The sequence below is a fragment of the Camelus bactrianus genome, chromosome 21 (genome assembly GCF_048773025.1).
Source record: "Camelus bactrianus isolate YW-2024 breed Bactrian camel chromosome 21, ASM4877302v1, whole genome shotgun sequence".
Classification (NCBI taxonomy): domain Eukaryota; kingdom Metazoa; phylum Chordata; class Mammalia; order Artiodactyla; family Camelidae; genus Camelus; species Camelus bactrianus.
The window spans coordinates 21,126,899-21,146,896 of record NC_133559.1 but is presented as its reverse complement, the minus strand read 5'-3'; the positions used below and the strand labels follow the sequence as shown (position 1 = coordinate 21,146,896).

At 44.3% G+C, this 19,998-nt stretch overlaps 1 protein-coding gene across 1 annotated transcript; it reads left to right on the top strand.

The window, feature by feature from the left end:
* The first annotated feature begins 9,516 nt into the window (after nucleotides 1-9,516).
* Nucleotides 9,517-19,985, top strand: SERPINC1 (serpin family C member 1). The gene is made up of 7 exons (XM_010954878.3): nucleotides 9,517-9,665; nucleotides 11,689-12,058; nucleotides 12,389-12,604; nucleotides 13,285-13,422; nucleotides 15,076-15,466; nucleotides 16,693-16,757; nucleotides 19,417-19,985. The coding sequence occupies exons 1-7, from the start codon at nucleotides 9,625-9,627 to the stop codon at nucleotides 19,591-19,593; spliced, it is 1,398 nt and encodes a 465-aa protein (XP_010953180.1). The 5' UTR covers nucleotides 9,517-9,624; the 3' UTR covers nucleotides 19,594-19,985.
* Nucleotides 19,986-19,998: the final 13 nt, after the last annotated feature.

The window sequence follows — 19,998 nt, the reverse complement described above, 5'->3', positions numbered from 1 at the left end:
CTTAGAGACCTCTGTAAAATACACCTTAGCATGAAGAAGAAAAAGGGAGAGGGGAGAGGACTAGTCTAGATTTAGAGGAACTTTAGAGATTAAAAAAATGCAAATGCAACATACAGACTTTGGATCCTAATTCCAAAAAACCAAACACACAAAGGCATTTTTTATATAATTATGGGAATTTGATTATGTTTTGAGTATTAAAGCCAAGGAATGACATTTTTATTCAGTGTCATAATAGCAACATTGTTACATAAGAAAATGTCCATATTTTTTAAAGATGCATAAATGACAATGGCTGGAGTTTCCTTTAAAATAACTAAATATTTTTTAAAGGAAAATAATACACATTGCCAATGAATAAACATTACTACTACCGTCAGTTAGCAGTTAGGTGTCCAGTGGTACCATATCTGACCTCAAGGGAAAGGGCCACAGTAAAAAAAAAAGGTCAGAAGGTATGAAGGATGGTAACTACTGCAACCATTCTTGAATGTCATAAAATCTAGAGTGGGAGTTCCCAAACCAGACCTGCTGTTTTTACCACTTACCTAGGCCTACCCTGCTTAAAAGCAATAGGGTGCTTTCTGACCTCTGACACTGAGACTCATTGATTAATGTGAGTGTGTTTTTTGTGAGCATTAGCACTTCAATCCCAGTAACCAGCTAAGTGGCAGTGATCAGTTAGTAAATCCATCTGCTTCCCAACATGGGGGCTTATTTAGTTAATGGCTGCCACCCTTACTTGGAACACTTAGCACATCAAAAGTGAACCGTCAACTACTCACTGAACACTTAAACTCCAATATTTACTAAAGCAGTTTACTGAGTACTCCCCATGTGACACAACACTGAAGGACAAAGAGGAAATACTCTCTACCCTCATGGAGCTTAGACTCCAGTTACAGAACTTGACGTGTGTACAGTTTAAGGATGGGTACCAATCATACACAAAACACTAGACAGAATTACCAAAGGATTACTGTCAACCACAATTATCCTCCGAAGAGAAGAGCACGGAGCTGTGAGACTTACACAAAGAAGACTTAACCTTGCCTGGCTGGGCAGCAAAGACTTTCCTGAGGAAGCGGCATTGAAGGTAAGACTTGAAGAAAGGGTTTGGGGGTGGGGAGGTAGGACAAGAGACTCCTAGTCAGAGAAAACAAGATGTGTGAACTCTGCCAAAGAAGGACTGTGTTATGGAAATTGGAATGTCACTGGGACCAAAGCAGAGGGAATGAGACAGTGGTTTTAGATGAGGCAGAGCCAGAGCCCAGAGGCCTGCAGACCACACTAAGGTGTTTAGATTTTATTCTGAAAGTCAAAGGAATCCAAAGAAGGCTTGTGAGCAGGGCAATGAAGGGATCACATTTGTGTGTCTGCGCACATTTATTGGATAGCTTCTACGTCAGTGCTTCTCAAACCTAATGTGCACACAGCTCAGCGGGGGCTCTTCATACAGCGCAGGCACTGTTTCAGCACGTCAGAGTGGGGCCGAGATGACTAACATGCTCCCAGGTGACGCCGGGACTGTTCGCCCAAAGACCACACTTGTGAGTGGTGGGGTTCTTTCTACATGATGGGCAGTTTTAGAAGCAGAAAGGTCCAGTCTCTGCCCATCAGACTTAAATGTTAGTCGAATGAATGAGATGTAAGACATAATTAGCACTGCCTAGACTGCTTAAAGGAAAACGTGCGAGGCCGGAGAAAAAAGATGACTCAGGAAAGGGTTTACACCCAAATAGTTGATCCTGAAAGGTACAGAAGGATTGATAATGACAAACCAGGAGGGGAGCGGAGACTCCAAGCCTGGGAGCACATACACAAAATCACAAAGGAATGTCACCTGGCATGGAACTTGGAGGAATTGGGGATGACTAGAAAAGTTAGGCTGAGGCCAGGTCTTGGAAAGCTTTATGTACCATTCTGAGGTGTTGTGATTTTATCCCGTAGCAATTAAAAACCAGGAAAGATTTTAACCCTGAGAGTGATGTGATGATTGTGATTTGAAGTGGAACAGTGCTCAGTTTGCAGTAGACTTACAACAAGCGGTGAGGGCCTGCACCAGGACGGTGGAAATGAAGAGGAGGGGAGGTGCTTCTAAGACAGTGTTTAACTGAGCCACAACTTGAGAACAGCACAAGCATGACTGACATTTCTAAACACCCAAACGGGTGCCATCAAACATGCTGCCGAAGTCAGCTGTGTCCCATTATTCCCCTCACCAAGGTCTGCTCCTCTATTACGAGGTAAAAGGGGGGAAATTACCTCTGCAGTATCAAAGCCCTTAAAATACTCAGTTTCCGGGAAAACCTACAGTCACTTCAGTTTATCATCACCTTCCAAGTCCAAAAATGTTCAGGTTATTATGATCTAAAAAGTGCCCTCTGATTTCCCTCATTCCCTACGCTTGTCCTTGTCATCATCTCACGGGGCATTTTGTTATCCTGACAACAAGGTAGGCAACCTGATGAACGCCTGGACGCAGAGCGTGCGTCAGGCTGCCTCTCCAGAGTGGGCTAGCTCGTTTCCCCGTGAGCAGATCACAGGTTCTGTGTCCCTGGTTGGCTGAACCGCCAAAGCCACCCACAATGTGATTCCTGACCCTTCTTTCTCTTCAGAGAAACCCAAGCGACATCTGTTGGTTTTCAGCATTGGCCATCAGGGAAGGGCCTGAAACCAACTATGTCCTGATGGGATAAAAGCTGCCAAGCTGCACTCATTCCAAGACCTTCATTTCCACCTCAACCATCAAATGGACTTGGTCACACTTGTGAGAGCAGCTGTTGGCAGAGGTGGGTAGGAGACACCAGTCACGTGATTGACCTGTGCTTGTCGAAACAGACACCCTTGGCCTTAGCTTTACTATGAGTTTCTTCTTGTTGCTTCTTTTTCTGTCCAACTCATCCCCTATCTCTCCAGGAAACTTTCTCCCACTATCTCTGCCTCTGCTGTCTTCCCAGATTCTCTTTCCACCTGCAACGTCCTGAACTAATGTAGAAGCAGTGAGCTTTGACTCCACGCAACTCTGTCTGGCTCAGCCTCCCAAGAATACCCTTGTCTGATAATTTTGTTCATACAAGGTGTCAATCCCTCTGGATGAGTGAACATTTTTACTTGATAATCTTAACTTTCCATTTGGGAGGAATTTAAAGTATTTTCTTGTTAATAAGTCAGCAAAACTACTCTGAACCTGGGTTTCTTTAAACACAAATATTTATAGAGTACCTGGTACATTCAACACCCAGTGGCATGCGCACTGGGCATGATCCATAATATTTGTTGTTTTGATTTGGTTTCCCTGAAATCAAAACTGAACTGACAGTTGTGAGAATTTGGATAAATTTCAGTAAGATGCTTTGAGAATCTACCTGAAAGCTGTCAAATGATAATGCAGGATTTATTTTGATAAACTTTTTTCACCTTAATTAAAATGTCATAACCACTGGGTAAACTAGAAACCCAGGAGAGTTGGAGGTGACTATTTTTTTGTACTAGATGTTTTGCCAAATTTCTGTGGAAGAGTTAAGCTTTGAGTTAGTTACTCAGTAACCACGGCAGGAGGTCAGCTCCACTGTTTGTTCTCTGCCAAGGTCTTATTCTTGGATGCAAAGAAAAGAACAGAACAGCCCAGGGTATGAGGCAATGGCGAGGACCAACTGAATTACCCACTAACAGGAGTTCCTACTGAGCTAGAGGCCGGGCTAGTGAAAGAGGAATTTTTTATTTTATTACTGACCTTACAGGAAATATTTGTAAAGAGAGGGTGATTGAATGCTGCATTCTTTCTTCTCCATGGCTCCTCAGACTTACTCCTAGCACAGCAAAGCGCAGAGACCCTCTGAGCTCCTTCTAACCTTTCCACTCAGAATAGAGAGAAATAGTGCAAAATTGTATCTGATGAACGTTCTTAAGTCTGTCTCCAGTTTCAGAAATGGTTAGATGTTTCCATGAAGAATTTGACTTTAAAATACACCATTATTAAAACACTACAGAAGACCAACAACTCTGTGTATGTGCATAGAGACAGAGAGAGAGAGAGACCCAGATGAGTATGTCTAGCGTTCAAGCTGTTTCTTCCTCCTCAAACGAGTCTAAAGTGAACCAAGAGGAAAGGGATTCAGGGTCACCACAATCTAGACAGAGAAAACCAACAGGAGCTGTATGCAATGAGAACCACAGGCTAGGATGGTGCTAAAGGCTCCAAAAAACCAACTGAAACTCTCATTTGGAATGTGCATCAAAGACAAATGCTTTCTAATGAAATAGTGGTAACAAAAGGAACAGGTGGCAGTCCCTGAATTTGTTTCTGGTTCCTGGATTTTAAGGGGATCCTGAGGAGAAGTTGACAGACTACCCAGAGGAGAAGAACCAGATGGTGACGTATCATAAACCCTGCCCCAAGAAGAACAATTGGACACTGTGATTTTTAACCTGGGAACACAGGGATATTTCTTTCTTAGTTATCATGTAGGAGCCCAAGACTTGCGAGCTAGGCAGACAAGGGTTTGGATCTCAGCTTTGCTAGCTTTGTAATTTGGGGCAAGTTCTTAACCCTTGTAAATAGCAGTTTTCTCATCTGTAACCTGGGCATAATATCTTCTTGGTAGAGCTGACAAGAGAATTATATGAGCTAATGCCTGTAAAGCACTTACCATAGACCCTGGTGTTTTATATAGTAAGTGTTTTTAAATGGCATCTATTATTATGATCATATTTAAAGATTTTGACCTAAGCTAATGTGAAATAGTAGTCAAATTTTAGGCAATGGAATATTATACAGTCATTAGAAATTATTTTGCCAGGCAGGGCACACCTAAACACCTCTGTTCCCCCTGCAGACACTGTCCTGTGCTTCTCTCATTCTCCTTTTCTCCTTTGTCACCAGCCAGGGGCTCAGGCTGCGTCTGGTTCCCCTTTCTGTGCTGCCATCACCCTTGCATCCTACCATGGTGCCCCTCTCTCCGTAAGCCTCTGTGCAACAACACTGACATGCTTTTTGCTCACAAAGTTAAGATCTTTTTGAGGAGGTGATACACTGACATGTTCAAAAATAGGAAACTAAATAAGAAGGTACATATTGACAAGTGTCACTCCCACCTCTGTCTGTCCACACCTACCCCTGTCATCCCCACGTTGTGATACAGAAGGTAGCATGCTATAAACACTGCTCTGCAGCTCGCTTTTTTCTGCTTAGTTATCCTAGAGATCCTTCCGTATCAGCACATGGAGAACAGCCTCCTTCCAACGGCGGAGGGCGTGGTTTTCCATTACAGGGGTGTACTTGATTCAACTAGTCCCCTACAAGTGGCAGTTGTTTCTAATATTTTACTATTACAAGTCAGGTTACAATTGGTAACTTCATTTATACCCTTGCAGATATGTCTATAGGATACACTTCCTGAAGTATGATTTCCAGCTCAAAGAGTAAGTTCATTTGAAATTTTCGTATCGCCAAATTTCCCTTCAAAACGTAGCATTCTGCACTCCCACCAGCAATGGATGAAAGGACCTATTTCCTCACACCCTAGCAAGAGAGTGTGTTGTCCAACGTCGTTAATCCCTGTGAGTTCTAATGGTTTCAATGACAGTCCTTTTTAAGGAATCAGATGGGAAATGACAGGAAAAGAACAGTGTTTTAAAAGTCTTGCAAAGGGGTCACGGAGGAATGCTAAAATTAGCAGGTGAAAGTTTGATGAAAAACAATATGCTTTTCATACTCTCAAAGTATCTTCCCACAGAAAACTTATTTAATAAAAAGGGAAATATTGTCATGTTACAGCAGAGAAGGAAACTCGACAGTCACAATCTTAGCCAAGTAATCAAAATTAACATCACCAGTAATGGGACAAACTGACACCATATGCCTCCTGATAGGATGCACTGAGAAGGATGCAGTATTATTTCTGTAGTATTCCTACTAAAAAAAAGTGTAACTTGAATCTAATCCTGAGGAAAACTCAGATATACACAAATTGAGAGGCATTCTTTGAAAATAATTTGCTCCTGCTCTTAAAAAATGCCACAGTCATGAGAGACAAAGAAAAGAGAGCAACTATTCCAAACCAGAGGAGACGAAAGAGACATGACAATGAAATGCAATGTGTGATCTTGGACCAGGAATAGCGGGGAGAAAGATTTTTTTGGCTATAAATCAATGTTTCCCAAAGTGTGGTCCAGACACCCCAGGGGGTCCCCAAGACCTTCCAATGTGTGCATGAAGTCAAAACTATTTTAATATAAACTATTTAAATAATATTTAGATGTTATTTAGCAAAACTATAAAGGGATACTGAGGCCAAAAAGTGTGAGAACCACTACCATAAAGAACAGTGGTGGGACAATTGGCAAACTTAGAATACGGTTTATGGACTTGAGAACAGTACTAAATCAATGTCAGTTTTCGGTCTTTGACCACATACTGTGATCTTGTAAGGGGATGTCTTTGTTTTTAGGAACCTCACACTACGTAGGTGTAAAAAGGCATCGTATCTGCAAATTACTCTCAAAGAGTATGGAAAAATAATATGTTAGAGAGAGGGGGAAGAGAGGAATATGAAACACAAAGCAAATGTGGCAAAATGTTAATGTGAACATTTGGTGAATTGGGAAGGGTATACAAGAATACTTTGTGCTGTTTTTGTAACTTTTCTATTAATCTGAAATTAGTTTAAAATTAAAAATGACTTAGGTCTTAGTCTTGCAAATTTCTTACAACATTTTTACCTCCTGATCTCCTTCCCCTCCCCTGCTCCCAGCTCCATGGACCAGACCCCTCTGTCTGCCCGTCCCCTTCCCAATACACACGTCAGTCGTAGGACCAGTAGCATTGATGGGGATGTTTATCTTCATGTCACATCCCCGGGCCCAGCACCAACCATGCCTGGTACATTTAGGCATTTACTAAATATTTGTTAATTAAATGATCATATGGCTCAATGAACTAATGAAAAGAAAATTAAACCCAGCCCCTGATGGCAGCTCTTCACGACCTGGCCGGGTGCTATCTGCACCCTTGTCTCTTTCCCTGCAAGTGCTCACCAGGACCCCCTGCCTCGTGCAGGGTCCCCTCATCTGCCCTCCACCAAGGACTTTCTTTACAAGCACAAGACTCACAACTCCTACAATCTGAAACAACAGGTCTAAACAGCACGTTCCCATCTCAGAATCTTTTTATTTCCTGTTTCTTCTACGTGGAAAGTTCTTCGCGAATGTATTTATGTGTTTCCCTCCCTCATTTCATTCTGGTGCCTTAACGTCAGTTCATTAGGGAGGCCTTTCCTTCTGTCCTTCCTAAAACGGTAACTTCCCTACCTCCTCCCATCACTTTCTGTTCCCCTGCCTTATGGTATTTTTCTCTGTGGCCCTTATTAATACCTGACTGACATGTTATAGATTTATTTGCTTATTACATATTGATTCTTTGTGTGATGGCTGCATGTCTTCGTGCCTGGAGGTCCAGGGTCCTAGAACAGTGCCTGCTGACGCTGGTCGTGCCCTTGTGTTTACTGAACACAAGTGGTTGAGCGGGAGACTTTCCAGTTGTCTTCAATCTGGAGTGACAAGGAGCCTCTGACTATTCTGGGGCTTTTTAGGACAGTTGTGGGTTCGTTACCAGGTGTGGGTTCTGGCCGGCAGAAGTCCCACTGAGACGAAATGAATTACTCAAGACTCTGTGGAAAAGGTTAAGAGAGCGAGAGGGAGTCGGGAACCAACTCCATGAAACTCTCAAATGCTCCCACATTTATTGTGTACAATCAAAGGAGAAATCACTGACAGTTGTGTGATGGAATGCAGGAATTTAGGGAAAGACAGGGTGGGATCGAGATTGTAGAGTCTGGCTCAAGGTCAGAAGACCCTGTATATTTTGGTAAATCATGTTCGTGTTGGCACCAGCGAGCCTTACAGCTTATCAGGGCGGAACGTATGAGAAGCAGCTGCTTAACATTTTTTCTTGGACTCAGGCGGCTGTGCCTGTCTTAGGTTGCCCCCCTCTGGGGGTCTTACCCGTCCTTGGCTAACCAGCCTTCTCACTTCTGAGTCTGCAGCTTTTTATAACTTGTTTACCATTCCAGCCCAAGACTCGTTCCTTTGGGGGCCTACAGTTTATCTTTAGAGAATTCACGGGAAGAGGGGAGCAAGATACATTCTTATAGATATGTTAGAGCAGACCACCAGACCAGCCAGCTCCTTGCCTTGGGGATAGAAGACTATCTACCAGCAGGCACGCCCAGCGTTTATAGCCGACGGCCTGGGTCGTTGCTTTGCAACAAGCAGGGTGCTGTCTAAAACCTCAACTACGCAAGCAAGGCAGTTACTAAGCACATTTGCTCTTCTTTAAGGAGACAAGCGGCTGGGGTCTGTTACAGTTTGTTAACCCAATCATGGGCTCCCACAGACAGTTCCTTGGTAACTGTTCACACTGTACATGGGAGCCCTTGAGGTATCTAGGGTCTAAATCAGCCAAGAACTTAGACACAGCTTCAGTCCAGGTAGAAGTTTCTTGTCTAATGAATAAATAACTCTTGAGAATTCCTATGACTGTACCAACTTCAAGGAGTTTTTAATCACACACAAGGTGGCATAATTGTGTCCTGTAAACAGTTGCAGCAATCCTTGTGTTACTGTTTTTGACTATTTAGGAAGAGGGAAAAGTAAACCCGCCCTCTATTTCCATTACTTTGAATTCATTTCATCTCCCTAATAACTAAAATGAGTAAAAGTAACGATATGAATAAAAAATGTAATGTGTTCTGTTTGCTTTTAAAGAAGCATTTCAGCAGTTGCATGTATGTTTTTCACCTGCCCCACACTGTCTCCTGATCCCCCAACTGAATTTGTCTAAGTTTTTCCCAACCAGCTCATCCATCTTAGAAATATCACTGGCAGCTATTTGAAGCCCCTGCTCCTGTGCCCACCTCCTGCCACTTCAGGGCTGAGTTGGGGAATGATTTCATTTGTGGACCACAGGGGTAACCACTGGGTGTCCTCGTCTGGGTCATGGACACATCAGCTCCTAGAAGCTCGAAGGTAGCACCTGTTTCAGGGTATTTCTCTTCTCTCTCCTCTGATTAGATAACATGGATTCTCTTTCTCGCCCTTTCCCTAAAAAGCTACGTGAAAGAGGTTATTGCCCTAAGAAATAGGAGGCTGGGAGTTTCTGGACATTCAACTTGGCTAGTTATATACTATTTTATTTATGCAGAAAATATAGCATTTTCTATCTTCTGGTTTGGTTAACCAGGAAAAAAAAAAAATTCCTGCAGACAAAATTCTCCTCGGTCTGGTAAATTCTGACTGAGTTTGAGCTTGTGAATGTGTTCTTTTTTGCCTTTTCTATGAAGATGGAGGGTGAGGGGCTATCAGTAAGAGAGATGAGCCTTCTTTCCCTGGACCTGACTGAACTTTAAAACTTCTCTACTAATCAAACAACACTGGGCTCTACGCTTTGCTTAACCCTGGAAGCTTGGTCATCAGCCTTTGACCTCAGCCTCCCCTCCTCACCAGATCCTTCCCCCACCCCAGCCTCTGGAACCTTGCTCAGATTTAGAGGAAAGAACCAGTTCAGAGGGATTGCTTCAGACCACACTATCTCCACTCGCCCAGGCCTGTGGAAGATTAGCAACCATGTTTTCCAATGGGATAGGAAACGTAGCTGCTGGAAAAAGGTAAGAGGGGTGAGCTTTCCCTTTGCATGCCCTCACTGGGTCTCCGGGCCTCTGAAGGACTCATGCAGACGACCTCAGCGCCTTCGAGAAGGCCAGACCCTCTCCCTGGTGGTTATAATCAAATACTTGTTTGGAAAATGTCATTCAAAGCGCTTTCCCTCCCACCCCCTTCTTGGGATAAGGCTTCTCCCTAAGCCACACCTTGGATTCTTAACCCAAGAAACAAAGAGGATGTCTTCCCTTGTACAAAGGTGCTGTACCAACGCCAGCCCTCACAGCAGGCCAGCAGACACTCCAAGGGGAATTCCTGGCCCTGCCATACATCTTAAAAGAGGGCAAATTTAATCTGTGAGGATCTCCTAACTCCCTTTTTGCTCCTCCTTCCACTTGATTCCCCCTGCTCCCCCCCCCTCCATCCCCTCCCAACCCCCTGCCCAAGATCTCAGTGACCTTTGACAAAGGACTGCGGCCCGCAACACCACACGCATTCCCTTCTTGATCTGGGTTTTTACAGGAAGCTAGAAGTGAGGCTGAGGCTTGACCACCTTGGTTTTGCTTTGTGCTTAGCTGAGCTCCCAGGGTGCCCTCAGCCTCCACTTGTATTTCCAAATGTAGCTGAGGGACAAAATGCAAAACAGAGGCAAGCAAGCTGGGGAGAGGAATAGCAGGGTTCTCTCTGCTTCTTCACCCTGCTTTCCACAACTCCCTCAGTTCCCCTACTCTCCCACTCTGTGCCTGTGTTCTTAAAAGGGCTGCAGGGTTGACCTCAGGTCATGCAAGAAGCCAATACCCATTAGCTGCCCTCAGCTTCCAGCCAGCCTCACACGTGCCCAGGAGACCACCTTGATGAGTTCCTTCTGCACTATGTGTGTGTCTTCTTCTGCCAGGGGGAGATTGAGAAGACTCCGTACCCACATACAGACTCTCTTCTCTAGACCTAGGGCCCCAAGTCAGCCAGAGGAAGCTCCTGACCTTTCATGTCTTGTGTACAAAAATATTACAAGAGAGTTTATCTCTTGATTTGCTTAATTGGATGACCCAATTCTCCTAATTTGCCGATCTCATTGTCTCATTTTTTTGGCTGACTTTTTGAAAAGTGAGATTAGTTTCATTTACTTTAGTGAACACATGTTGGACATTATTAATATTTCCAAAAAATGACGAAGGCCTGAACTAAGGCAGCGAGAGAGCAGAAGCAGAATGCAAAGAACCTAGGGTCTGAATAATGAGGAGGGTGGGAAGGAGGAGTCCAGGGTGGCTCCCAGGTTTCTGCATTGGATGACAGGGTACCTGAGGGTCCCATCTGCTGAGTTGGAGGACATAGAAGGAGAAGCAGGTGTGTAGGTGAGTTACAAGTCCAGTTTGGTCATATTTCATGTAAGAATCTGTAGGACATCCAAGTAGAAATGTCCAGCAAACAATTGGTCTGGAACTCAGTGGAAAGTTTAGGGCTGGAGCTGGAGATTTGAGAGTCTTCAGCACACAGATTATGCCTTTGCTTCATTCATTCCTTCTTAGCTGTCTTGTGTTGCTGAAATCCATCGGCTGCATCAATCAAAATCCTCCTAATCCTTTAACATCCAGGTTAAAGTCCACCCGTTTCTGAGGCCTTCCCTAAACAGCTTCTGTAAATGGCTCCTCCTACTGTCCTAAGTCTTCACTGGGCACTAAAATTCCCTGCCATTTTTTATGTGTGCATGTCCTGTCTCACCAATTGGAAGCTTTGCATTCTTTTCTTCTCCCGGCATGGGGCCTTGGGCACACAACACTCCCAATAATCATGAGTTGCTTCAATAGTTGATTCATATTCAACATGACCATGTCCAGGCATGTGGAACTATCCGCTTCCAAGGAGCCCAGGACTGCACTTGTCCTGGGCCCTTGTACTTTTCAAAGGTTCTGGACTTCCTCCTGGTCACACCAGGTGGGCTGGTACTCTGTGCTTTCCTGGGGCAAATCTTTGGTGGGCAGTGGGAAAGGGGGGTCTCAGCCTAGCTTAACTCAGCTTTCTGTTCCCCTATAGGAGAGTATATCTTCTCTCCTTGCTGTTCATTGGCCTCTGGGGCTATGTGACCTGTCATTGGAGCCCTGTGGAGGACATCTGCACAGCCAAGCCTCGGGACATTCCTGTGAATCCCATGTGCATTTACCGTTCTCCAGAGAAGAAGGCAACTGAGGGGGAGGGCTCACAGCAGAAGATCCCTGAGGCCACCAATCGGCGGGTCTGGGAACTGTCCAAGGCCAATTCCCACTTTGCTACCACCTTCTATCAGCACTTGGCAGACTCCAAGAATGACAATGACAACATTTTCCTCTCACCCCTGAGTATCTCCACAGCTTTTGCTATGACCAAGCTGGGTGCCTGTGACAACACCCTCAAGCAGCTGATGGAGGTACAGTCCAAAGCTCTTCTGCCCAACTCCTTGCTGGGATATTTAAGGAAATTATCTATGTGTTGGTCTAGAGCCTTTTAGAGAATCTGGGTGGTACCCTACTCTCTTTGTGTTTCTTATTCCCTTTCTCCTTCCTCTCCTTTATTCTTTTTTTATCCACTTATTCATTTAGAACACATGAGCTGAGCATTTATGCTGTGCCAGGTACACTTGAAGGAACTCACAGCTGAGGGGGCTGCTGGTCAGGGGCTGCCTGGTACTGTGTTCACCACCCATCTTAGCCAGGCTGCCCACCAGACCCGCTACCATTTTTTCTTTTGGCTTCTACAGGTTTTTAAGTTTGATACCATCTCCGAGAAAACATCTGATCAGGTCCACTTTTTCTTTGCCAAACTGAACTGCCGACTCTATCGAAAAGCCAACAAATCCTCCGAGTTGGTGTCAGCCAACCGCCTTTTTGGAGACAAGTCCCTTACCTTCAATGAGACCTACCAAGACATCAGTGAGGTGGTATATGGAGCCAAGCTCCAGCCCCTGGACTTCAAGGTGAGTTGCACATGTCATCCCTGACCTCAGAGTTCTTCCTCTCCACACAGAGATTGAAGGAATGGAGAAGCCGGATCCAAATTAACACTTCTATGCTAGTTGAATGCAGATGGGGGTGTTACTATAAGTCAGAACCTCTGGAATACATATTTTTGCTTGAAAACTGAGAAGTCAGTGGTATCTATGGATTGTAGAGGTTGCTCTGGAAAAGTTGTATAAAAATCCTGCAACAAAGAAATCTACTGACTTTATTCGATCAGCGTTTCTCAAACTTCTTTGACCACATGGGCAGCCCTCCTGCCCTGCAACCCCTGCATTGCTTATTAGCTTCCCACAGAACATATCTTATGAGCACTCATTAAAGTTCAAGTTTCCAAAATTAGAGAAGGTAATATTTGTTTTGTTTTCCTTTTCCCAGACTTCTTTCTTTCTGTTTCTTTATTCTTTCCTTTTCCTCTTTCTCTTCTTTCTCTTTCTTCTTTTAATACTTATTGACTATATGGTAGATTCATGACACTATTCTAGATATGTGAGGTTTCCCCAGTCTGGGTTAGAGTGATGCCTTAACCAAATGGTGGGAAAACACAGAGGGATGATGAATAAAACATAATGTTGTACGGGGAAACGGAGAAGCCAATGGAATAGCACAATTGGGTAGATTTGTTTCCTGTTCTCCACAGCAAAATGCAGAGCAATCCAGGATGACCATCAACCAGTGGGTATCCAATAAGACCGAAGGGCGTATCACTGACGTCATTCCCCCAGAAGCCATCGATGAGCTCACTGTCCTGGTGCTGGTCAACACTATTTATTTCAAGGTACTCAAATGGCCCTTGGGAGACCTCAGGGACAACTTCTTTCCTTCCAGCTCACCCTCTTTCATACCATTGGGTATATGTAGGTAGATCTTTTTGAGAAATGGTACATGCATGATCTGGGCAGAAAGACAAATCTGCTGAATCTAGAACCATGTCTAGGGCTATGGCTGCTGGACTGAGGTCCAAAGGGGCCTGGTAGTGTCTCTGGGCCTAAGAGTGGTAATAAATTCTCATATACACGCAGCAATTTCTGCTGTCCAATTAACTCCATTTTGAAATCTGGAACAAAATGACAGTCTATTGACAACTCTCAGTGATGAGATTTTCTCCATCATCTGGAGCAGCTTACCATGACTCAAAATTCCTCTCGCTTGAAGCTTCTGAACCTCCTGGTGCCACACTGACCTCAAACTTTGCAGAGGCCTTGTGATATGATCGTGCAAATGGCCTTGTCTTTCTCAGAGTCAAGAGTTCTAAAGAGGGTTGTAGGTTGACTACGTTTAGGAAGGAGGATGAGGGAGAGGTTACTGGGAATAAATAGACTCAGGAAGGCCGCCAGCTTAATGCAGGTTGAATTGTGACACATTTATCTTCCTGGGTCATGTTCCATGTGCGTTCCTTCTCCCCTGCAGGGCCCAAGGGGTTAGCCAGTTACTGCTGTTCCAATCACTGTTGCTTGGGGTTCCCCTCACCCCAAGAGTGGAGTAAGGTGCATTTCCACAGTGTGTATTGTCGCCCTTTGCAGTTTATGGAACACTTTGCCATTTATCCGTCCTCCTGATCCTTATAACCTCACAAACGAGTACTTGGGCTGCTCAGACAGATTACTTAGTTTAATTCTGACTCTTCCATTTCTGACTGTACAAACTTGAATGAGTTACTTGAGATCTATGGCCCTATTTCTGCTTCTACAAAATGGTAATAATGATACACCTGTCTCAGAGGGTTTCTGAGGGGATTGAGTAAGTTAATGCATGTAAAATGCTTGGAGCAGTGCCTGATACACAATATTTGCGATAACCAGCTCCTAATTTTACAGATGAAGGTCCACCACTCAAAGAGCTAAATAACTTTCCACCAAATCAAAGAGCCAGAAAATGACAAGGAATTGTAGTTATAGTTCAAAGATGTCAAAGGAGTGTCTTGTATCCCCTCCCTCTTTGAACAGGAAGTTAGCCAGGACTCACCCTCTACGTGGCAGGACTCCCGGACAACCCCTGGGGTTGTTACCTGTGTCTGGATTTATTCATCAGGGACAGAGCCCAGCATTTTGGAGGATGGACTTTGAGAAAGAAGCTAGTGGGAGGCAGAAAGCAAAAGGCAAATAGTTAAATTCCAGAAGAGGCTTGCAAAGAAGGCAGTAGGTTTTTCTTATTTTTAGTTTTTATTTTTCTTATTATAAAAGCAAATAGTCACTGCTGAAAATCCGGGAAATACAGAAAAGTTCAGAGAAAAAAAGCCACTCACGATTCTGTCACTCTGACACAGTCATTGTTAACCTTTTCATGCATATGCCTCTAGTCTTTGTTCCTAACAATTATACTTACATATTAATTTAATAAAATAATGTGAATATTTCCCATGTCAATATTCTCCTATGAATGTTTTTTGCCTTCTTGCTTTGTGATTCTCCCACCTGGCGTCTTCTTCCAGGGCCTGTGGAAGTCGAAGTTCAGCCCTGAGAACACGAGGAAGGAACTTTTCTACAAGGCTGATGGGGAGTCATGTTCAGTATCCATGATGTACCAGGAAAGCAAGTTCCGCTATCGGCGTGTGGCAGGAGGTACCCAGGTGCTCGAGTTGCCCTTCAAGGGTGACGACATCACCATGGTGCTCATCCTCCCCATGCCTGAGAAGAGCCTGGCCAAGGTGGAGCAGGAACTTACCCCAGAGGTGCTGCAGGAGTGGCTGGACGAGCTGGCAGAGATAGTGCTGGTGGTCCACATGCCCCGCTTCCGTATCGAGGACAGCTTCAGCGTGAAGGAGCGGCTGCAAGACATGGGCCTTGAGGACCTGTTCAGCCCTGAGAAGTCCAGGCTCCCGGGTGGGTGCAGGAAGGACTTTCCTCCCCTCCTTGCCCCCAGAGTGGTCTGACCAAAGGCAGAAGAGATGGGGAAAGAGTGGAAGAGAGCTAGTCAGGACACCTGGATTCTAACACCCAGTTCTACTGCTAATTTGGGGAAATCTCTTCCCTCTCAAGGTCTCAGTTTTCTCTTCTGGAAAAGGGGCACTTGGCTCTTGGATCTCTGCAGGCCCAGCTGGCACTGGAACTCGTTGAGTCCAAAACTGATAGAGGAGATGGGACCAGATAGAGAAGAACTTGAAAAGGCATCAAAAAAACTCAGCAGGGAGGTTACAGCTCAGTGGTAGAGTGCGTGTCTATCATGCCTGAGGTCCTGGGTTCAAACCCCAGGACCTCCATTAAAATAATTATATAAATAAATAAGTAAATGAAACCTAATTACCTCCCCTCACCAAAAACAAAACAAAACAAAAAAAAAACAACTCAGAGCAAAGAGACAGATGTGACTAAGAGCTGGGGACATCTGTGTCTCACAAAATAGGCATAGCTAACACTTCATAGCTCTTCACCTGATATTCCAAAGGGCTTATGTGTTTTCCTAGGTCACTTGACAGACACAGCCAACCCCTTCCAAGTTGTGATATGTCAGTAATGGTGTTAAGTTGGTTTGGTTCCTCCAACCCAGCATCCTTTAAAAATATGCATTAAAATATCTTTTTTTAAAAAGAAGTTTATATCCCCAGTACCTCCTCTAAAATAATAATAATAACAATAAATCTAATTATCTCCCCCCCAAAAGAATGGGAAAAAAAGGTATTTACAGGGTTACTGAATTTACCTTTAATGATCTGTCATTAAACTAGGTCTGAAAACCACTCCCTCTCCCAAAATTGTTGCCAGACTGGAAGGAAAGACATTCCTACTAGATGGAGTGAATTTTCTTTAAGAACAGAGTCCCCGCAATTAAAAAAACAAAAACAACAAACACAGAGTCCCCACCTCCCTCCCTCTACCCTCCCAAGAGCTGAAGCATGAGATTGAATTCAGAGGAGCCAGGCTGAATAAGCCCAAAATACTTCATTGTTTTTTACATGTATTTATCTTGAGGGTATCATTCGATGAGGGGCCAGGATTTCTGTTTTTCAAAAAAGCCCCAAAGAACCTCTTAATTTAAACTGAATTCCTTCCTATGGGTTGAAGCCAGCCTTCTCCCAGTTTCACAGAGCCTCCTCTGGTCTTCCTTCTAGGTATTGTTGCGGAAGGCCGGAGTGACCTCTATGTCTCAGACGCATTCCATAAGGCATTTCTTGAGGTAAGTACACCTCTCTTCGCTCTCTTCTTATGCTGCTTTTTTATTTCCAAGCTGCTTTCCTATTCAACACATTGTGTCCCGTGTGATTAGTAACTTGGGCGTTCTTGCTCCACGGGCTCTTACGGTGTGTAGGTAGCAGGTGTGTGAACAGTAGGAGACAAATGTGGAAGAAGGCATGTTTTCAGTGTCCCCCAAACCCTAAACCTGTAGCACCCTCCTCCATGAGGCCTGCAACAGTATAGCCCTGCCTGGAAGCCCTCATGTTCTGATTGTTCCACCCTGCGCCCCACTACCTCTCCTGAAGCAGGTCGAGCAGGAACACAGACATTAAGGGTTAGCCGACACAGGAAAAGCAGCCAGCAAAGGAACTCAGAGGAGAAGAACCAGGAGGGGACAAGCGCATAGAAATCCAAGTTTTAAGAAAATGGAAAGCATCTAGTAAGAAGATTGAAAAGTGACCATAGGTGACTTTTCTCTGAGGAATTTGAAACAGAATAGTGGGGGCACATGCCTAATTGTAGTGGCTGAAGAGCCAATGGAAGGTAAGAAAGTAGAGCTGATGAGTGTCAATCATGTCCTAAGTGTGTTCCAGAAAACTAGGGCTCTAGACTACATTATAGATAACAAAAAATTCAGTGGTCAAATAAATGTATATCCTCTTCTCGGGAAATTAACAAAAAGCAATGCACATTGGCTGGTTGAAGTCCGAGAGGTTCCACAGTGATGAAAATGGTTCAGTATTGCTTATCCTACTATTGCCCCAACTAAGATGCCCGTGGAAACTATTACTAGAGTAATAACTGCGTAAAGCCTGCAGAACTTCTGGCTCTCAAGCAAGTACTGAACCATGAATCAATAGTATTAGCTCTCTGGGGAGCTTGACTCAGGATGGGGCCTCAGAATCTATATATTTACCAAGCTCCTCTAGGGATTTTGACGTACGACCGGGTTTGGGAACCACTTATACAGACTGTTGTTTGGGGGAACCAGGCAGTAAGGGAAATGTGATGTGCCAAGCTTAGTGAAGGTCACAGGATTGAAGAAATCGCAAAGAAAGAAGATGGTGGTCAAAGAAAGGTTTCAGAGCATGGTGCTAGTAAATAGAGTTGCAGAGTCCAAGCTCAGGGAGAAATACGTAATTAGGAGACAAAGGGGAGGGATTAAGGAACAGGAGGAAGTCAGAGTAATTGTAATGAGAGTGAGGAAATGTGATAGCTTGAAAAAACAGAAGGTTATAGTCTGAGAAAAGGATAACGTAATTATAATTCCAAAGATAAAGATGTTCTGAGGGATGGCAAGTTCAAGGTCTAGATGGGACTGGATTGCTTAAGTGAAGGTAGTGCTCACTGGATTTGATGAGAAGAAAGAAATGGGAGGTTAGGGTACTGAATGGGTTTGCTACCAAGATATTTTAATTGTCTAGGTCAAATGACAGTAGGAGTTAGGGTTGACAGAAAGGACATGGGCTAGGCAACAAAATCCTCAATGTGGGGATGTCAACCTTCAGAAAGTAGATGTCAGCAGCCTGGAGGACAACAGCAAGAGTAGAGGGATGTACCTTTAAGACACCGAGGTCAGAACACAGGATTTTACATGAGTACTGGATTAATGGTTTTGGAAGTAAACACAACACCACTGACACCCTCTTCCATATGGATTAGGGAAGAAAGAACACTTAGAAAGACTGCAAGGGAAAATGAGTCCTGAGTTTTAACCATGTTCGAAAATATCAAAGGACCCCAAATGGAAGTAGTCAACTGAGCCCTCCTTGAGGGCCTTGAGTTACTACTAAGAAGGAGCAGAGGTCTAGATTCATCTTGGAACTAGAGCCCACTAAACAATGATTATAGGTTCCTCCATGGGTCTTGGGAACCCAAGACACAGGTACCCCATCTGACTGTAGATCTCCTGAGAAGCCATTGAAAATCAGAATCTGATTTGAATAAAGGTATTCTGGTCTTGCAAAAGCTCCAGTCTGCTCATAGATTCAGTGCTGGAATGATCATGATGTAATGAAGGGAGAGGTGGTGAGGAGGGTGGGAGGCAGAGAGCATTGTCAACCAGCTCCTCAAAGTGCAGGGGTCTGAAGTGCTTTCATTAGAGGTGGGGACAGGACAGAGTTTTGGTGATAGTCTGGATCCCCAAGCAAAATTTTCTAAAGGTCTGTCCCTCCAGACCTGTCTGTGGTGGTTCAGCAAACTCAAAAACCATCATTTCAGTCTGTGACTCCAAGAACTATGCATCACATCCAGCCAGAGGCCCCTCCTGTTCTCATAGGCCCTGGCTCAACTATAGTGCTCCGATTGTGAGTCAAAACCTCTTTTAGCATCTAGGACAACACCGTGTACAATCGTGCCAGCCAGAAATGCGACCGCCTCGTACACATCCAGATTTCTGGTTCGGAGATGATCTGAATGGACCCTGGCACTTACCATCCAGCACAAGGCTCGGATGGATACAAGTGCTCATTTCAATATCCAATGGATGAAAGAAAGACTAAAAGTAGGGTTCTGGGTGGAACGTGACCTGATCCAGGTGTACTGCACACTGGAAAACAAGTGGCATTTTGAGGAACTGCTGTGTCTGTGGATGTAGACACCTGCCTGTAATGAACTGCAGAGTAGCTAATGTAGCAGTTTGTTTCCTGTTTTCCCCGCAGGTAAATGAGGAAGGCAGTGAAGCAGCAGCAAGCACCGTCGTTGGGATCGCTGGACGTTCGCTGAACCCCAACAGAGTGACCTTCAAGGCCAACAGGCCCTTCCTGGTTCTTATAAGGGAAGTTGCTCTGAACACGATTATCTTCATGGGCAGAGTAGCCAACCCTTGTGTTAACTGAAGTGTTATTCTTTGCACTTCTTTCTATTTTGGTTTATGAACAGAAGTGAAAATAAATACTACTCCCATATCTCACAATTATGAATGGACTTTGCCCCCTGACGTGAAGACAAGGAAAGGAGAAAGGGAGAGAGATGCTGCTGGGCATTTGGTAAAATGATGTTTCCAGTTGTTCTCTGCCAGCGAACACACCCAAGTCAGGAAACTGAAGGGGGAAGCTAGGTCACTGCTTCACCAGGGAAGACGGGAGGCATCTGAAAGGGCACGGGGAGCTTTAAATCTAGGTAATCCCCTCATGCTAAAAAAACCCAAAATTTTAAAATGAATTAACTCCTATATACAGAAAAGACGGAGATTCAAATCTGAATATTAAACCGTTTAATTCTCAAACCACTCACATGCATAA